At 54.4% G+C, this 19,093-nt stretch overlaps 1 protein-coding gene across 1 annotated transcript in view; it reads left to right on the top strand.

Moving 5' to 3' along the window:
• Positions 1–10,438: 10,438 nt before the first annotated feature.
• SLC12A3 (solute carrier family 12 member 3) overlaps positions 10,439–19,093 on the top strand; it is a 38,692-nt gene continuing 30,037 nt past the window's right edge. Inside the window, exons 1-8 of the mRNA XM_052655467.1 lie at positions 10,439–10,720; positions 11,167–11,310; positions 12,714–12,789; positions 13,464–13,559; positions 13,861–14,000; positions 14,390–14,500; positions 15,530–15,641; positions 16,579–16,709. Of these exons, the coding sequence (XP_052511427.1) occupies positions 10,439–10,720; positions 11,167–11,310; positions 12,714–12,789; positions 13,464–13,559; positions 13,861–14,000; positions 14,390–14,500; positions 15,530–15,641; positions 16,579–16,709 (1,092 nt within the window). The remainder of the gene's footprint in view (positions 10,721–11,166; positions 11,311–12,713; positions 12,790–13,463; positions 13,560–13,860; positions 14,001–14,389; positions 14,501–15,529; positions 15,642–16,578; positions 16,710–19,093) is intronic.

Here is a 19,093-nt window from a genome sequence, read left to right on the forward strand (position 1 = left end):
CTACACAGTCACTTGAGAAAGGGCGTGCATGCATACTCGGTCGCTTCAGTCGTGTCCAACTCTGTGACCCCATGGACCCCACCAGGCTCTTCTGTCCGTGGGATGCTCCAGACAAGAATACTGGAGTGGGTTGTCATTTCCTCCAGGGGATCTTCCCTACCCAGGGGTTGAACCCACATTTCTAACATCTGCATTGGCAAGCGGATTCTTTTATCACTGCACCACCTGAGAAAGGGCGGAAACAAGAATTCAGTTCTGAAGAGCCAGGCAAGCTGACTGAGCCCATGTGTGTGGGCCCCCCTTGACCTCAGCTGCTAGCCTCTACTAGGTATTTTTCCACCCGGAATTTCAAGTGTGTATTTTATAAAGGGCGCAAAGAGGCGAAGTACAACCTTTGCTCAGTTGGTCAGTAACTGATGAGAAATGCACGGGGGGAGAATGTTTTGCTTTGTTTAGTTGGCTGATCATTTTCCTTTCGTCTTTGCTTTGCTGACACTGTCACTCTGTGTGGTGTTTGTGGGGGGAAGGGACGGGGTGGGAGAGAGCTGGTGAATGTGTTCTCATGCTCCTTCCAGTAACTTCTGCATTTACTGTGTTTAGAATGGTTCCTACATCACCACCCCTGTCTGTAGCCGGTAAATTTCCAGAATGTTCTCCCCAAGTGCCCCCTTTGTTCAGTCTTTCAGTGGAGCAGGAACCGCTCTCAGGCTCCCTTCCTGGGGATGTCCTTAGCTGAGGCGCAGCCTGGGGCTCCTCAGAAGGCAGCCGAAATGCCTCTTCCCCGTCTCTGGGGTAACCTCACCAGGCCCCTCCTCCACTCCCTGCAAGGAGGACTGAGGCCTGCCGGGCCCCTGGGTCTGCAAAGCCCCCAGGGTTTCTGTAAGTACAAGACTTCCAGCTCTGAAGTCTCGCTGCTCCCCCACCAGCTTTGGAGTTAAGTTCCCTGGCTAGGGATCTGAGGAGGGTCAGGCTGGAAGCGTGGTGGGACTTAGATCATCCAGAGCATATGTGTGGTAGCCCCACGTGTGGCATGCATTCTAGGGCTGGGAGCTGTGGAAAGTCTGTGACCATTGGTGTTGGGTGCTCAGAGGAGAGAATTTCAAATGGGGGTTGAGAGCCAGTTATTGGCCTTGGGGGAGGGGAGAGACTTGGACCTGGTCATGGGACGGGTGACTCCCACTTTCTCGAGCAATATCTGCCTGTGTTTCTGACCGGGAGGGGTTTTCAGGGTCTGGAGCCTGGGCTTCTGTCTGGGGATGTGCAAATGGCTAAGGAGGTCGGGGGTCTTCATCTCTCTCCACCTGGGGTACCTAGCCCTAACTAGAAGCCCTGGAGAGACGGGCTCCAGCTGCCTTGTGGCCTGAATGTTCTCTCCTTGAAGGGGCCACATGGAAGAGCTGCAGCCCACTCCCTTTGCCTGGGGCCCCTCAGCTTGTTCTGGTCCCCGAGGCCTAGGGGAGGCCACTTCCTGATGAGTCACCCAGAAATCTGGGCCTCATACAAGTGCCCCCGACCCTGTGTAGGGCCCAGTGGTCTCTTCTGGGCTCTGCAGCACCTCCTGGAGCCAGGGGCTGTTAAGGAGCAGGGCCAGATGAAGAGTTGGCCGCTACTGTGAAGTATAGCCCTGTTCATACAAGTCTCGGAACTGGAGGCTTTTCCGTGGAGTCCTCAGTTAAAATACTTATAAAAGCCACCCAGGTGGCAAGGAAAGAGGACCAGGTTAGGGCCACTGGTCATCCCCGGGGTGGGGCCCCAGGTCTCCATAGAAGCCCCAGGGAGCACAGGGAAGCAGGACTGACAGTGGGCCGAGAGGCCTGGAGCTGGGGCTGCACACGGCAGCGCTGCTCTTGCTGGGAAGACCTTTTCCTTGGGGCAAGTCTCCTCAGCTGCTGCAGATGCCTCGCTCTCCTACAGGGCCAGCCTGATGTTCAGGCTTGAAGGCTCTCCAAGCACAGAGCCCTAGATGAAACAAGCCCACCAGACCTCAAGACCCAGCATTTTCAAGAGACATAAATCTTGGAGGTGGCCAGAAAGTCGGGCTAAAATCCTCCGTTCACAATCTGGTAATCATGTGACTGAGGGCAGATTATTGACTGCTGCAAACTAGATTGCTCAGGTATGAAGCAGGGGTCCAATTGCTATTCCATCAGGCTAATGAGAAGGTGAAGTTAATTTCTAGAAATCACTGACCTAGGGCCTGACACACTCTGGGCCTCAAGGTTAATTTTGGCCACTCTGCTACCAACCTTTAGTTGGGGCTCTGAAGCTAGGGGCTCCTCTACCATTTGGCTTCTGCCCTTCACAACAGGTTTTTCACATGGGTGCAGGGTGGAATCAGTTATCCCCACCCCGGTGATAGCTTTTTTTTTTTTCTTTTTAACAAGAAGACAGGGTTAAAATTAGTAAGCCAAAATTTTGCTACTAGGGGACAGACCTTGGCATGTCAAGTTCAACTTGTGATTCTTATTGATTCAGTGACTGCTAAATGGATAATGCAATTCAGCGAATGTTTGAGCATCTGTGCTGTTTCAGGCATTATTCTAGGTGCTGGAGACACAGAGCTGAGATGAATCGACATCCCTGCCCTCAAGGAGCTTACCTTTTACTGAGGTGAGACCTACAGGAAAGGGCCTCTTCTGCCCCCACTCCCTACCCCCACCCTATGCTAACTCAAGAGCTTAAAGCCCTGCAGCACCTACCAAGGACCTGGGGCCAAGAGCTATGTGGTGATTTTTGAGATTGATTTGCAGCCACTCTTCTGTAAGCTCATGGTGTGGTTAGGGAAAGAGAGGTAGTTATGTGTACCCACAGACACCATAATAGAACAGGAAGCCTTTTGGAAATGCCACAAGAAAGGGCCAAGCAAAGATCAGAGGCAGGGTTTCCTGTGGCTGGGGGATGCAGGAGCCATCTGCACGACCAGGATCCAAACCCACAGACTTGTGGGGGCTGGGGGGTGGGACGGCATGGTTGGGGGCGGCCATCCTGCCAGCCCAGAATGGTAACAGTGAGCTCCACTCCAGCTCCCCCTGGGGCCCCAGCATCTCCTGCTACTGTTAATCTCTCTCGTGACCTTGAAGCTGGGGAGACAGCAGGACTCAGGGGAGCTGAGGGGTTCTGAAGCCAGGTGGAGACCTGCCAGAGGTCGCAGGCCTCATGTTCAGCCCTTCCTGTTGGAGCAGAAACCTGATTGTGGGGCATCCACCTTGTCCAAGAGGTGAGTACGTGGGGTTTGCACCTGGGGTGTGTAGTCCATCAGGCAGAGCGATGAGGGGCGGTCTGATGGGGGACACACACTTACCTGTACAAATCAGTAACTGTACAGGTGTCTGTTGGACTTAGGCAAGGAACCCAAAGGGCTGATAGCCTACTTATGTATTCATGAATCTACCCAGGAAAAGAAAACATTTTAAAATCCGTTTACAACATGAAAGATTATTTTTAAGAAACCCTAAGTCAGCATTATCTTTATCAAGAAAAGCCAGATTTTGTGCTGTGCACAGCCTTAGTCAACACATCTTTCTGCGGCTTTCGGCCCCAACACTGCCATTCGCAACCCTGGCTATGTATTAGAATCACCTGGGGAGCTTTCAAAAACACTGATTTCCAAGCCCCTGCCCCCTGAGTTTCTGACATAATTGGTCTCTGGAGGGGCCCAGGTACTGATTGGGTTGTTAAAGCTCCCCAGGTGATTTTCATGTCCTGAGTCAAGAACAGGGTCAAGACCTTTGTTCTGACTGGAAGCAGGGGGTGAAGGAGGCCTCTGGGCCCCTCTAAATGTGGACTCCCCCACTCCTCAAGGAAGGCTGTCAATAAATCAGAGTGTCAGAGATGCACTAAACAGGGAGATGAAAATTCTAACTAGTTAGGAAAAACACATACCATACCTACGGCCCCTTGGGTCATCTAGCCCACTGTGTACCCACCAGTGTCAAAGCCAGTTGTCCAGGATGGTTCTTGGTGGTGGTTCATCAATTTAAAATGGCACCAGTTGAAGTGCATTATTGTTGGGGTGGGTGGCAGGGGGGTGAAAGAATCAGAGGGGCTGGCATTGTTCCATTTCCCAGTAAATCACAAGTGAAAGACCGTCTGATAGCTCTGGTTGAATCCCTGGGCCCTCATCCAGGCTTCTCTTTCCCAGTGTCCCCCTGCCCCCAGCCTCCCATGTCCACCTCTGGCGGGCACTAGTCTTACCAGGCTCACTAGGAGCCTCTCCAGCGTGCTTAGTGCTGCTGCTAGCTAAGCTTCCAGGGAGTGAGAACCCGAGGTCTGCTCCACATGCAGCCCTCCTGCTGGGGGGCTCCACACCCAGGGCACCTGCACCAGGCCTGAGGGGCCCCGTCTGGAGAACAGACTCCCCTTGCATCCAGCCTCGATGCAAGTGTCATCTTGCCTCTGAAACCTGGGTGACCGCCCACAGAAGAGCCTTTGGGATATATATTAAGGAGGTCAGTAGCTTATTTCAAGTCTCTGGTAAAGGCGCAATGAGATGACAGGAGTCTCCCTGGGCATCCAGGATCCTCTGTCTGCTCTGTTGAAGCTTGAGTTCTGATGAATGCAAACCACCAAAGCCAACTCTCGGGGTTTCCACCTTCTGATCCTGAGCACCTCTTCCCCTCAACTCCTCCTAATGCCCTGTTTTGTCTGTTAATAAATTTTAGCACCTGCCCTTACTAAAAAGCATCCCCTTAAATAGTCAAGGGTGAGTTGGTTTCCCCCCACCTTTCTTTTCTGGTAGCTGAAGAGCTGGAGGAGGGGTGGGGGGCAGAATACATATATATATTTGCAGAACTTTGTTGATGCCTTCTGAAATGCTTCTTTCACAAGTTCCCTCTCTTGATCAGCAAAACACTCATTGACTGAGAAGAGTTACCCATTTGACAGATGGTGAAACTAAGGCACACAGGCCTGAGGTCGTGAGGTAGGTGGTGCAGAGCCAGGTGATCCAGGCCTCCCTTGACTCCTATCCTTCTCCCTCTCCCCATGTGTCCATGGCTGGGCCCAGCTTGGGGGAGAGGGTGGGGGGCAAGCTGAGCTAGTACAGCCGTTCCATGATTCCAGGGCCCCTGGTCCCAGCTCCAGGATCAGGTCCTCTGAGAGACTCCTAAGCTTCAAAAGACGCCACTGAAGAGGATTCCAGTGAGAAATGTACCCGTGGAATTCAAGGTTGAGCACAATGACCACGTGTCTCCTCTGTTGCTTTTAAGAAAGGTACAAAGGTTTATAGGAAAGTTAGAAAAACTAAAGTTGTGTTTAAAAGTGAAAGGCTAGGGGTAGGAAAAACAATGGGATTGGTCTCTTGGAGGACACACTGGCAGAGTCATTGGGTTGAAGACCTAGTGGTCGTATGCCTGTGACTACAGAACCAAGTTTCTATTAGAATCACTGCTTTGGTTTGTGTTGATGCAGCAGGAATGTGCTCAAGCCATTCTCGTTTGGGCAGCTTTTCCAAGCTTGGGTTGGGGGGGATGATGTGTTGAGGAAGATTTATTTTCTTTATGAGGAAAGAGAGGGGAGAAAATGAAATCTCACTCTTTATCAGATAGTGACTACTGATTATAGTTCTACTTTTTGCCTGGGCTGCCAGGAAGCTCTGGGCTAACATGGCACTCTCCCTCCTTAAATGATTGCTTTTTTCTAACTGTGATATTTCATACATCCTGCTCCATCATCATCCCAGCCAGAGGAAGGCATCCCTTCTATGAAGCCTTGTAGTGTTTTATCCAGGGGTTTATGCCTTTATGCCTCGGTTTGTGGCTGTTACCTCCTCTGATGAACTACATGATACTTGAGAGCAGTATCTCTGTGTACCCTCCAAAATACCTGGACTGAGTCTAATACATCATTAATACCTGCCATTACTTGTGGAGTGAATGTTGGCTAGATTTTTTTTTTTAAGTAAGACTAACCATGAAGAAAAAGGAACCAGAATTTGTTCCTTTAATACCAAAACTATCTTAATCATCAAACATGTTTCCCTTTTGCTTTAGCTGCCAGTAGCTTCAAGATAATTCAGTGTTCAACTGCTATTACACTGGCTGGATAGAAAGACCAGAATTACAGTAGACACACTTAAGTTATTTGCAGGGCCCAAGAGAAACCCCAGGTTTCGTGGTTCTGGTTGCTGGAGAGGTTGCAGTCAGCCTGTGGCTTCCAGACCTTTCTGGTGCCTGACCCCTCTGCTGTTGCTCTGCCTTCTGTTTGTCCCCGTTTCCTCACCCTAAGTCTGTGCACCCCTTGGGGGGCAGGAACCCAGCCTCCTTCGTTGGCAGCCCTAGGCCTCTGCATGGCACTGGCCCAGGGCAGCCATGGGTCAGGGAGGGCGTCTGCATGGGCCCGTCATCGCTGCCTTGAAGCCTCGGAGCACCAGCCAGAGGAGGAAGCGCGCCGAGTTCTGGTATCGTTGCTGCAGCTGGTGTTGTGAATCAGGCCGACGAGCAGCGCATCCTCTTACCCGGCTATTTCACGACACCAGGGTTGCATCATACCCATCCTCTCCAGGCGAGCCTCGTGGGACCCGGGCGGATGTGGACGTGGCGTGGGGCGGGAGCGGACAGGTTGTGTGTGAAAGATCGTTCTCTTTAGCCCACTGGGTCTCAGTCTGACTGCCCCTCAGGACCACCTGGAGAGCTTTCCGAGAATACTCATGCCAACCCCTCACCCCCTTTGGGCCCCAGGCCCATAGAATCCCTAGTGGGGGCCACAGAGTCAGCATCTGTCAGAGGCTCCAGTGAGACGGTGAAGTGTGTGTGCAGTCGGGCTCGGAGCTGGGCAGTTGTCTGTTCTTGCCTGACTGTTGCCATAACCCCTCCTGGCTCTCCCTCACCCTGTTTTTCTTCTGGCACTGCTCACACACCATTCGTCATGCCCCCCACCAGCTTTGCAGAAGCAGACAAACTCTGATTTCCCCAGGACGAAGGCCAGCCTCCTACCCTGGCATTCGAGTCCTCCTTACCGGGTTTCCCTGCTCAGAAATGACACCACCTTTCCCCACAGAGTCCTCCCTGTTCCTACATGAATCTGTGTGCTGGTTCTGTTGGCTTTGCCTGAGCATGTATCTCGACTCCCAGTACTTCTCACAACCTTGTCACCCACAGCTACTGCCCAGCCACCACTTTCACGTACCCACAGTGGCCCCGCTGGGCTAACTCTGCTTCCCTACGTCCAGTCTCCACACAATGGCCAAAGTGACCTTTGAGAAATATAAATCTGCCCATCACATAATAGAACATGAAGCTTCTAACCCCAGATTCTAAGGCCTGGTGTCCCTGCTTCCATGTCTCAAACCCGTCTCGTTCGTCCCTTGGCCATCTTGAAGCCCCAGCCACACTCCTACCCCAGGGCCTTTGCACATGATCTCTCCTCTGCCTGGAACCCCTGTGCTCACACTGGCTCACTTACGGGTGGCTCCCCGTTATTGTTGGAGCTCAGCTCAAATTTCTCATTCTCAGAGAAGCCTAAGTGCCCCTCCTTTAGAAAAACAACAGCAACAAAAAAATGTTTTCTTCATAACACTTATCACTGAATGTACTGTAATGACTGCTTGTTTACTGCTTGTCTCTCTCCCACTAGAATGTGAGCTCCAGGAGGGCAGGGCCTTTGTCTTGTTCCCTGTGGTACCTCCTTTGCCTAGCACATGGCATGGTATGCAGTAGGCACTCAATAAATGTGTGTGACTGGAGAAATAATCGGACCCCTTTCAGCCTCATCTACCACCCCTTCTCCCCTCCGCCTCCCCCCAGTTCCGTGAGCTCTAGTCCCACGGCCTGGTCCCTTCCACCGATCATGCCTTCCTGGGTCCCATGTCCCAGAACCCCCTCCATCCCTGCCTACATCTTCCCTCCCAGCTCCCCTCTCTCCCGGGGCAGCCTCCCTGTTCTACCATCCAGTTGCTGCCATCTCCTTCCTGGTTCATCTGCCAGGTTAGGCTGTGAACACCAGTTCTAATAAAGACTTAGGCGCCTCTGAGGCCGTGAATACCCAGGCCCTCCTGCCCTCACCATTTCAGCCCAGGGAGTTTCCAGCAGTGAGTCTTTTGTTGCCCCTATTCTCCCTCCTCCGGGAAGCAGGAGAGGACAGGGGCCCTAAGTCACCAGCCAGGGGCCCTTGGGTGAGTAAGAGCCGTACTAGCATGGGTGTCGCTTCCGTGTGGCTACTGATGCCAAAGGTTCAGCAAGACCAGGTGACCTGCTCAGAGCCCCGGATCAACTGACAGCCCCCGCGGCCACATCCCAGGGCTTCGCTCAGGGTTCCTGCGACTCCCTCTCCCGGGTCTTAGACCCCTGAAAGGCAGGAGTCGTGTGTGACCACGCTGTGCCGCCATCAAGAAGAGTGCCCCTGTGAACATTTCTCAAAGTGATAGACGCCCACTCGAGGGCAGGAGGCCCCTTTCTTGGTGGGTAGGGAGTCTGTGCCTTGGGACAGAGTTTTGACAGTCCCTTCAATTCTCTGACTGGTAAGCCTTTCCTGCTTAAATCCCACCGCACCCTAGAGAGATGTAGGGATGGGGGAGGACTATGGGGAAGGCTTCTTGAAACAGCAAATGCTTCCAGTGCTAGGAGGAACCTCGCAGCTGACCCAGGCCTGGGAATGGCGAAGGGGAGAGGAAGTGGCTTTTTCAAGGTCACCCAGCAAAGCCGTGGCCCCTCACTCGGCATGGGCCCCAGGTGCTGCTGGAATCCAGCCACTTCCTCTCCTGAGATCTTAATCAGGAATTTTCCACAGCTGCTCGGGGACACAGTGTGAGGGGGTGTTGGGCAGCTGTGATTTTCACCAGTCAAGTGGCAGTTTAATCAGCCTCTCTAGATGGAGAGGCTGATAAGATCTGTAAGCTCTGCCCTGAGGCCCCATGGGAGGGAAGGAGGAACTGGCAGGTGCGGTGGGGGCTGCAAGGAAGGTAGAAAACTGACCCAGAGTCCTGGCCCTGGAGTCCTCACCATGGAGCCTTCACCCCGCTGGCAGCTGGCGTAGGGAGGAGAGAGGCAGCAGGACAGAAACAGAGAGGCACGGGCTGCTGTGGAGACAAAGCCTCAGCTGAGCCCAGGCACCTCTGGAGCTGGGGTGGGCCTTTACAGCCGGGGGCAGGGCACCAGGCCTCTGCATCCCACACCCATCATTGGACGAGAGCTCCACTGGGGAGCTCGGCCATAGGCAAGGCCATTCCCATAGGGGCAGACGCCGAGACTCCTCCCAGCAGCTGGGGGATGTCCTTTTCAGGCAGAGCATCAGTCATCCACCATACTAACTCATCTCTTCAAACCCTGAGCTACTTCTGTGTCATCCCCTATGACTCAAAGTTCAGCTCCCCACCCCGCCTAGGCTTTGGTGTCTCTGGTGACCAGACTGACGCCCTCATGGCCACTGTGCATTCAAAGGCTGACCTCAGGGATGCTGGCAAAACTGGAGGCTGATCTGGCTCAATACTAGGATGGCGCCTGGCCCGCTGCCTGCCGTGGGAGCTGGTTGCTCTTGGGCTGGCCCAGGGTAGGGGGTGAGGGCTGGCTCCTTGGGCTCCACACCCCAGTGGCCCTGTAAGTGGTGTGCAGGGGTCAGTGTCCACTAGTCTTGCAGCCACAAGCCCCAGGGGCTCATTGGTCCCCAGGTGACTGCAGATCACACCTGGTACCTGCTGATCACACCTGGTACCTGCTGAACTCTGCTTGGAGCTGCTGGCACCTAAGGGTGTAAACATTCTGAGATACCTCTGGGACGACGAGTAAGACTAGACTCGGGTCTGAGTAAGAGAGACTAACCTTTTATATATGTGTGTGTGTATTGCTTTAAATGGGGCTTCCCAGGTGGCACAGCAGTGAAGACTCTGCCTGCCAATGCAGATTCAAGAGATGGAGGTTTGATCCCTGGGTTGGGAAGATCCCCTCAAGTAGGAAATGGCAACCCATTCTAGTATTCTTGCCTGGAAAATCCCATAAAGAGAGGAGCCTAGAGGGCTATAGCCCAAGGGGTCGCAAAGAGTCAGACACGACTGAGTGAGCACACACACATGTTTTAAATGTCATACCACTCAGCTATTCAAAATGCTAACTAAATAAAACTGACACAATAAGTTTGAGAGGGTCATCAGGCTGTCTCTGGGGTCCCTAACGGGGTCCCTCATAGTGTCCCTGTGGGTCCACTCCTTCCTGGGATTCAGCTGCAGATGTCTGCTGCCCCCAGACTCAGAAGAGCCTCCCTAGGACCCAGGGGCTGGGCCAGCCCCAGCTCCCAGTCCAAGGCCAGTTGCTATCTCTGCGATCAGATGGTGGGCAGGACAGCAATGGACACGTGCTCTGCCTCCCACCCTGTCCAGGGACCTTGCTAACCAGCTGTGGGCGGTTTGGGCCAACCTCCCCGTCTCCTCCCTGCTGTGGGCCCAGCCTATAAAGCCACCCTGCATGTCCCCGCCGACCCTGGCCCCCTCCCCTGATGCCCAGAGCCCACAATGGCAGAGCTGCCAGTGTCCGAGACGCCCAGGGACCCTGCTCTTTGCAGTGGGCGCTTCACAATCAGCACGTTGCTGGGGAGCGAAGAACCCCCCCCACCAGCCGCCTATGACAGCAGCCACCCCAGCCACCTGACCCACGGCAATACCTTCTACAATCGCACCTTTGGCTACAACACTATCGATGTGGTGCCCGCCTATGAGCACTATGCCAACAGCGCCCTGCCCGGCGAGCCCCGAAAGGCCCGGCCCACGCTGGCCGACCTGCACTCCTTCCTTAAGGTAAACACCGTCCCAGAGGAGCAGACCTTCCTGCTGTGTGACTGCGGCCAGTTACCTAACCTCTCTAAGCCTCAGCTCTGTCATCTGTGTTGCGGGGACACAGAGGGGTCTCCATGGAAGACAACGGTCTTCCTCATGGGCTGAGAGGCCCGTGTGAAATGTGGGCATGGGAGCTGTAAGCCTCTGGGCACCTGTTGTAATGTTTATTGCCCAGTCTTTGGCAACCCAGTCAAGCAATCTTGACTTCCCAGAGAAGTAATGAGTTCCCAGTAGTTTAGAGAGGTTTCCCACTTAAAGGAGATGAGGAAAGAAGGGTAGGGAAGGTCTGCAGCAGAGAGGGGGCTTACTAGGTTTGCTGCCTTGGAGGCTGAATGGTGGAGGAGCTAGGGGAGCTGGATTGTCCTGACCCCGGCCTGCCTGACCCATGGTCTCTGGGCTCCCAGCAGGAAGGCAGCCACCTGCATGCCCTCGCCTTTGACAGCCGGCCCAGCCATGAGATGACTGATGGGCTGGTGGAGGATGAGGCAGGTACCAATGGCGAGAAGAACCCCGAGGAGCCCGTGCGCTTTGGCTGGGTCAAAGGGGTGATGGTGAGTGGATGGGTCTTCCAGGAGTGGGGGCTGGGGAGACAGAGCTCCATTCAAGCTCAGCTCTGACTCTCATTAGGCAGTGGTCAAAGCAGACCCACGACCCAGTTTCCCCATCTGCAAAGCGATATCAGATTTTCTCTCCCTTTTTGCTTCCTGACCTCCATTTACCCCCCCAGACTGAGGCCTGGCCCTGGGGTGGATCTCTGTTTGACTGCTCCGCTCATCATGTGACCTGTCCATGCCTCACTTTCTTCATCTATGAAATGATCAGCATTAAACAAATTAATAGACACAAAGTGCATGAATCAATGCCTGCCTTGCAGTTATTGGGAGAAACTGCGTTTCCCCCTAAGAGCCACGAGAGGGCAGCACCTAACACACAGCTCCACAACTGTGCTCTCATTCTCCACGATGAGAAGGAGCTGGTTTGCCGTGTTAGGTCCCACCGAGATGGCAAACAATCTAATGAACTTGGCTTTGAAAGACTTTATGGGACTTTACAGAGGGGGTCACATGAGGTCTAGGAGAAAGCTTTAGCCTCACTCTGGGAGGCAGGAGGCCTGGGTTCTGACCTTAACTCTTTCAACTCCCTGCGGGCTATGCCTCTTTCTCCATCTGAATGGTCACCCCTCCCTCTAGATCCAGCGTCTGGCCTCCCTCCCTCCCTTGGTGCCCAGAGCCTTGTGTGGGCCCCATTCAGTGCCTCAGCACATATGCAGGTCTTCGCCATCTGGCCTAAAATTTTGGATCACTCTGTTGTACACCTGAAACTAATATAATATTGTAAATCAACTATACCTCAATTTTTTTTAACTAAATTTAAAATTTTTAAAGACTAAAAAAAAAAAGAAATCTCCAGGACTTGTAATTGCCACCTGTCCCACTCCAAAGACCACCGCATCCCTCCCATGCGGGAATTCCAGCCTCAGCTGTGGTCTCCAGCTTGGCTTTAAATTTGGAAGCTGACGTCACAGCAACCTGAGCCCTGACTTCTGCTTGTATGTGGGGCATCAGCTCAGCTGGCATTTGCCAAGTTCTCCGTAAATGCCAGGCTGTGGGCCAACAGCTGGCTACTGGGCCATGACTGGGGCCGGCAGACACAGGACCCTGGGCTTGGAGCAGGGTGAGGGGTGATAGACTTGCTGCCCATCCTCAGGCCTCGATGGAAGGAGGGCAGGAGAGTGGTGGGAGGGACAGGTGGGTCTCTGGGTACCCCTCCCCTCCCTGCCCCATAGAACCAGAGAGGCACTGAAGAGGGCACCCGCTCACATGGGTGAAGCAAAGAAAGAGCCCAGGTGTCCCCTAGGTGCTTGATGCCAGGCCATGACTGGGGACAGGGATGTATGTGTTTGATCTTGGGGTACCCGGCCCCCAGGTGGCCTCTGACCCCCCTCTCCTCCCAGATCCGCTGCATGCTCAATATCTGGGGTGTGATTCTCTACCTGCGGCTCCCCTGGATTACCGCCCAAGCGGGCATTGGTGAGTGCTGCCTCTGGGGTGCGGGGGAAGGGGCCTGGTCCTCCCAGTCTTGAACTCGGGTTATGGAGCCCACAGGCCCCTGCAGTGGCCGAGGTCAGGGCAGTGTGGTTGAGGACAGTGCGGTCGAGGAGCACTGCATGTGGGTTGGCAGGCCTGGGGGCTCTCCCTGGCTCAGTTTGCCCTCAGGAAGTCAACCTCTTGGAGCCAAATTTATCCCACAGAGCTTCTGGGTTAGGATCTCTCACTGAGGACAGAGCAGCTGCTGGTTCCATAGCATGCTGTGTGACCTTGGACAAGCATTTAACCTCTCTGAGCCTTAGTTTCCTCATTACCAAAATGTGGCAATAACTGTTCCTCTGATGTGCATAAAACTTCAGAGGGTTTGGCACCAGAGATGCTCAGCAAGAGGTAACTATTACTGTATTTCTTATTATTAAAGAAAAAAATGCCTCCCTATCCATATGTAAAGATCCTTTACATGTTGCCTTATCAGCTCCCTGGCTGTTCAGAATATACCATGAGGTAGACAGAGACCCATTTCTCAGATGAGAACACTGAGACTCAGAGAAGGAAAGTAACTCAAGTCCCATGGTGAATCAGTTGGCTGACTCAGGTTTCTCATTCTGGAAATGTTCTGATTGAGTTTTGGGGCAATGATTCCCCCACCCCCACAGTCCTGACCTGGATCATCATCCTGCTCTCCGTCACCGTGACCTCCATCACGGGCCTCTCCATCTCCGCCATCTCTACCAACGGCAAGGTCAAGTCAGGTGGGCCCCACCCCAGCCTCCAGACCTTCCTCTGGTAGGACCCGGAGTCTTCACCCTGGGGGCAGATCTCTGAACCACTCCCTACCCTCCACCCAGGCCCAAATAGAGGATGCTGCTTCTGGTTGCAGATGTAGGCTTTGGGCAGTCTCTCCACACCCACGGGGTGGCCTTGGGTCTCTCCTCCCCCATGGACCACTGGGTCCCATGCTCACCTCCTCTGAGCCTCAGCTCTGCCCATCCCAAGTCCATCCCAGCCAGACGATTCCTCTCGTGCCATGGCTCCTGGCTCTATCCCCTGCAGGTGGCACCTACTTCCTCATCTCCCGGAGTCTTGGCCCAGAGCTAGGCGGCTCCATTGGCCTCATTTTTGCTTTCGCCAATGCCGTGGGCGTGGCCATGCACACCGTGGGCTTCGCAGAGACTGTGCGGGACCTGCTGCAGGTGAGGCAGGGGTGGGAGCCTGGGCAGAGGGAGCCCAGGTGGCCTGCCGCATCCTCCCACCCCATCTGTGCCAGGCCTTCCTGCCCCTCTCTCTGTCCAGCTTTCCCATCAGGGACCAAAGCCACAGTCTGACCACTGCAGGTGACTATGATGATCTCAGCAAATAAAGACTATTCCCAGAAACCACCTTCTAGGGTGCGTGTTGCCTTTAGGGCCAAATTGTCCAGGCCTGTGCAGTAGTTGCTACGGAGGACCTGTTGGCAGGGAAGGGGGTTGAGTGTGTGTGTTCCTGTGAGCAGACACCCATAAATGAGGGAAATCAAGGTGGAGGAGCCTGGAGGGGTGGGGTGTGCAGGGACAGCACGCAGCCTGGCCTGTCCCCTCCCCAGGAGTATGGCTCACCCATCGTGGACCCCACCAATGACATCCGCATCATCGGCGTGGCCACCGTCACGGTTCTGCTGGCCATCTCTCTTGCTGGCATGGAGTGGGAGTCCAAGGTGAGGGCAGGAGGTTGGAGAGGGGCCTGGGCAAGGTCAAGTGTAGAAGCCGGAGTCCTGGGACCTGCTCCTGGTTCCGCCTCTGGTGTATATCAGCTGGGTCCTGAGCTCTGCCGCTGTGACAGAGACCCCAAGGAAGGGAGCCTCAAGCCAGAGTTGTTTGCTTCTCTCTCGTGTGTGTGGCCCCAGGGTGCGGGCAGGGGGGATACCCAGGCTCCTTCCATCCTGTGGCCTCTCCACCCCTGGGGTGCGGCCTTCATCTGCCTGGCCCGTGACGGCCCCCACTTCCCTGGCCACAGCCCAGCCAGCAGCCGCTTCCTCCTCCAGGGGATCTTCCCAACCCAGGGATGGAATCTTGTGTCTCCTGCATTGGCAGGCAGATTTTTCCCACTGCGCCACCAGGGAAGTCCCAGGAAGGGGAAAGGGGGTGAAAAGGAGAAAATCCCTGTCCCCCTTTACTTTTCCGGCCCAGCCTGGAAGTTATACACATTCCTTCTGCTCATATCCCATTGGCCGGAATGCGGTTCATAGCCACACCTTACTGCAAGGGGGCCTAGGGAAATGTGAGCATCGTCTGAACCTGTGCCCAGCCCCAGATCAGAGGTTCAGCATGAAACGAGGGGACAGAAGTCGGGCCTCAGCGGCAGGCTTGGCGATCGTGGCCCTGTATCCCCTCCTCACCTTCACCCTCTGACCCCCTACTCCACGTCTCCTCTCAGTTACCTGAATGCAGCAAGCTACTGCTCCTGTCACGCTGCTGCTCCCTTCTCCTCCTCTGGGAACCTGAAGACATCTTCCCAGGCCACCCTCCTAAAGGAGCCCCAACCCAGCCCCCGTGACACCCCCATTCACCCGCTAGATTCATCTTCCTTATTTGTCTGCAAGACAGGAGCTTGGCTGCAGCATAATAGGTGTTGAATGAATGAATGAATGAATGAGAGAGTGAGGGACCTGGGCAAGCTCTTCACCGCTGGGGCTCCCTGAACAGGCAGGGCCAGACTGTCTGACCTCCAGGCTCCTCTCCCCCAGGCCCAGGTGCTCTTCTTCCTCGTCATCATGGTCTCGTTTGCCAACTATCTGGTGGGGACGCTGATCCCCCCATCTGAGGAGAAGGCCTCCAAAGGCTTCTTCAGCTACCGAGGTACGTGTGGGTTGGGGCCCCGCCTATGGCTCCGGAGACAGAGACAGTCTGCCCACCAACCTGGCCCATTCTGAGGGCTCCGTTACCTAGCCAAATTTGTGTCCACTTGCCTGTGTGCAGTAAACCCCATCTACTGATGCCAGGTTGTGGTGATGGAAAGTGCAATGTTCATTGCAGGGCACCAAGCAAAGAGTTCAGGGCAGCTAATGCTTAAAAGTTGGAGAAGGAAATGGCAACCCACTCCAGTGTTCTTGCCTGGAGAATCCCAGGGACGGGGGAGCCTGGTGGGCTGCCATCTATGAGGTAGCACAGAGTCGGACACCACTGAAGCAACTTAGCAGCAGCAGCAATGCTTAAAAGACCCAAACTCCCTGAAGGCTTTCAGGGAAAGGTTTATAAAGACAGGGAGAGGGAGAGGGCTGTGGGTGCGTAACCAGCTCGAGGACCTTCTCCTGACTGGCTGGTGGTGAGGTGGGTCGGGAGTCAGCATCATCAACCTTCTGGCTCCAGCTGGTCTGGGGTCTGTGTACTTCTGGGCAGCACGCAGTTAACTTCTCCCACCTGCTGGGGGTGTCAGTGGCTGCAGAACATTTGAAAGGATTTGGCTCAGAATATTATCTACAGCCCTTGCGGCAAAAGAGGAGATACTTTGTTTAATGGCTAAATTATTATTATGTCTTGCTTGACTGTTTTCCATTCTCTCTGCATCTTCTCACTTCTCTGATTAAATTTCTTCTTTGACTAAGGTTTTTTCTGTACCAGACAAAAGGCAGGCAGAGGACGTGGGCAGGGGTCTATTCCGGGAAGGCCTCGTAGGATCCTGCTCGGTTACACGGGGAGGCGCGAGCTGCCATGGGAGCCCCCTGCCTGCCTGGCTGGGCCCAGCAAGGGGTGCCAGACCTTCCAGGAGGCCCTGACTCAGGCCTCATTTTTCCAGCGGACATTTTTGTCCAAAACTTGGTGCCTGAATGGAGAGGCATGGACGGCAGCTTCTTCGGGATGTTTTCCATCTTCTTCCCGTCGGCCACAGGTATCCTGGCAGGAGCCAACATCTCTGGGGACCTCAAGGTGAGCAGGACGTTCATCCCTCCCACTTCCTGCTCCTTCCTCCCAGGATGTCCTACTGGGCTGGGCACTGAGCCCCCAGAGCCAGAGCTTGTAAACTTCAGCTCAACTCAATCCAGAGCAGCCCAAATCCATCCTGTTCAGCCCATTCAGTTCCAAGGGCGTTTACTGGCACCACCGCGCTCAAGGCCTTGAATGCCACCCCCAAAATCAGCTGGTCTCCTCCATTGACCCTGACACTCCCAGCCTAAGGGGAAGACTGAGCTAGCTTGACTTCCAACACTTAGACGGGTTCAGGCAAAGCCTCCCCGGGCCCTCCACCCTCCTGATCGGGCAGGCTCCTTGTCTTGGCCTGGGAGGTCCCAGCCCCACAGGAACTTTTGCTGTTTCCATGACCCCTGCCCAGCCCTCAGGATCTACCATTTTGCCCCCATTCCCCTGTCCCTCCTTCCCACCGCTGCCTCTGCTGTGCTCTCCACCTGGGGCTCCCCCTCTTCGTTTCTTCACCTTACAAAGATCGGTCCCTCCTGCAGATTAACACCTCCATCCTGACATCTCTCCCTGCCCTGTTGTCAGCATCACAGTTCCCCTAGGGTAGGGGTGTCAGGCCACTTGCGTCTCTGTGCCCCTGCATCTGGAGAGCTGGGGCTCACTCTGTGTCTGCATTCCCAGCTTCGAGTCTGACTAGCACTAGGTGCCTGGTGCCAGTTTGTCAAGTGGATATTGGTGGGATATGGCAAACGGGAAGTGTAAGAGCAGAAGCTGAGTGTGTAATAAAGTAGGGCCGACGTTCAGGCTGAGGTGGCAGGAGCTCCAGCAACACTTCTGGGTGGAGGCGAAGATGGTGCCGGAGGAGGACTCTCCAGCAGGGGTTACCCAAGGAGCTGGTACTCACATGGAGGAGGACAGAGAGGAGCCTGGCTCTGTGCCAGGAACCCTCACCCTCCACCGCCAGCTCTGCTTGAAAGCGCTCCCTGATCACGTTCTTGAGTGAATTAGGAATCGTGTGTTGGCATTCTCGAACACAGCCTGGCTCTGGAATTCAGAGGGAGGCTGGGTTTGCTGTTTCCCTCCCTTCTCTGGGCAGCGGCCAGGAGGGGCTTGGTCTGCCTGTCCTGAGGTCCTGGCAGAGCTCAGGCATGTGCTCAGTGGCCTGGTGCCCCCTCCCCACCCTGTCGTAGAAAATCGTAGCCTGGGGATTTATCTAGATGCTTCATCAAGCTTCTTAGATTGCTGACCAGCCCAGTGTGCAGTCATCAGGGCCCAGCAGCTGTTTCAGAGCTAGGGGTGGTAGGGGTACCTTCTTCTGTCTTAAATGCCTTTGAGCCCTAAAGGGGCCCTTTCCTCCTGGCTCTGGTCCCTTGCCCATTCCTTGGGACAGCACGTCCTCAGCAAAGAGTGGTCCTGTTCATGTGGACTTTATGCAAGTCTCTTAAAACCTCTCTGGGCCTCAGCTTCCCCAGCTGTAAAATGGGACTCACGCAGCCATGTCTTCACAGGGCAGGAAGGGTTCAGCGTGCTAATTTACATAAACTGCTAGCATGGCGCGCAGCCCAGAGGAAGTGCCAAGGGCCACTTGTCAAGGTCAGTGTCATTTTGTGGCCAACACAATGCCTCCTTATTTTTTTTAAATTAATTTATTTATTTGGCTGTTCCAGGCCTTAGTTGAGGCATGTGGGATCTAGATCCCTGACCAGGGATCAATTCCAGGCCCCCTGCATTAGGAGCTCAGAGTCTTAGCCACTGGCCCACCAGGGACGTCTGGGTGCCTCCTTCTTTACAAATAATATCCTGGTGCCACCATAGTCTTCTAGCATCACGTCCCCACGTTGCAGAGGAGCAGACCCAGTTCTGAGGGGGTCAGGGGCTTGCCCAGGGCCCTGCACACAGGGGCAGAGGAGCTGGAATACCAAGTTTCTAGGATACCGAAGGCTCACCTTCATTACAACGTCATCATTCAACCAGTATTTTTGAGCACCTGCTTCGATGGCAGTGTCTTGTTGACAGTAAGTAAGCAGCAGTAAACAAAACACACAGATTCCTACCCTCACGGAGCGCACATGCCTCGTCGGAGACACAGTCGGCAAATACATAAGTAAAACGTGTAGTTTGCCTGATGGTGGCTGAGTGACGGGGAGAGAAATCAAGCAGAGAAGCAGGGACGGAATCCCTGGGGCGGCGGTGGGGCTAAGGTGGCCAGAGCCCCTGAGAAGGTGACATGTAAGCCGAGCCCTAAAGGGGTGATGACAAAGTTGGCATTGTCTGCATTCACCCCGTACGTCCCCCAACCCTTTAGTACTTACAGAGCAGTCTCATGACCACAATATCAGGGAGGTCTCCTTTTCACAACCACCCTGTGCTAAGGCCAAGGAAAGCATTATTATGAA

The sequence above is a fragment of the Budorcas taxicolor genome, chromosome 18, assembly GCF_023091745.1.
Source record: "Budorcas taxicolor isolate Tak-1 chromosome 18, Takin1.1, whole genome shotgun sequence".
Lineage (NCBI taxonomy): Eukaryota > Metazoa > Chordata > Mammalia > Artiodactyla > Bovidae > Budorcas > Budorcas taxicolor.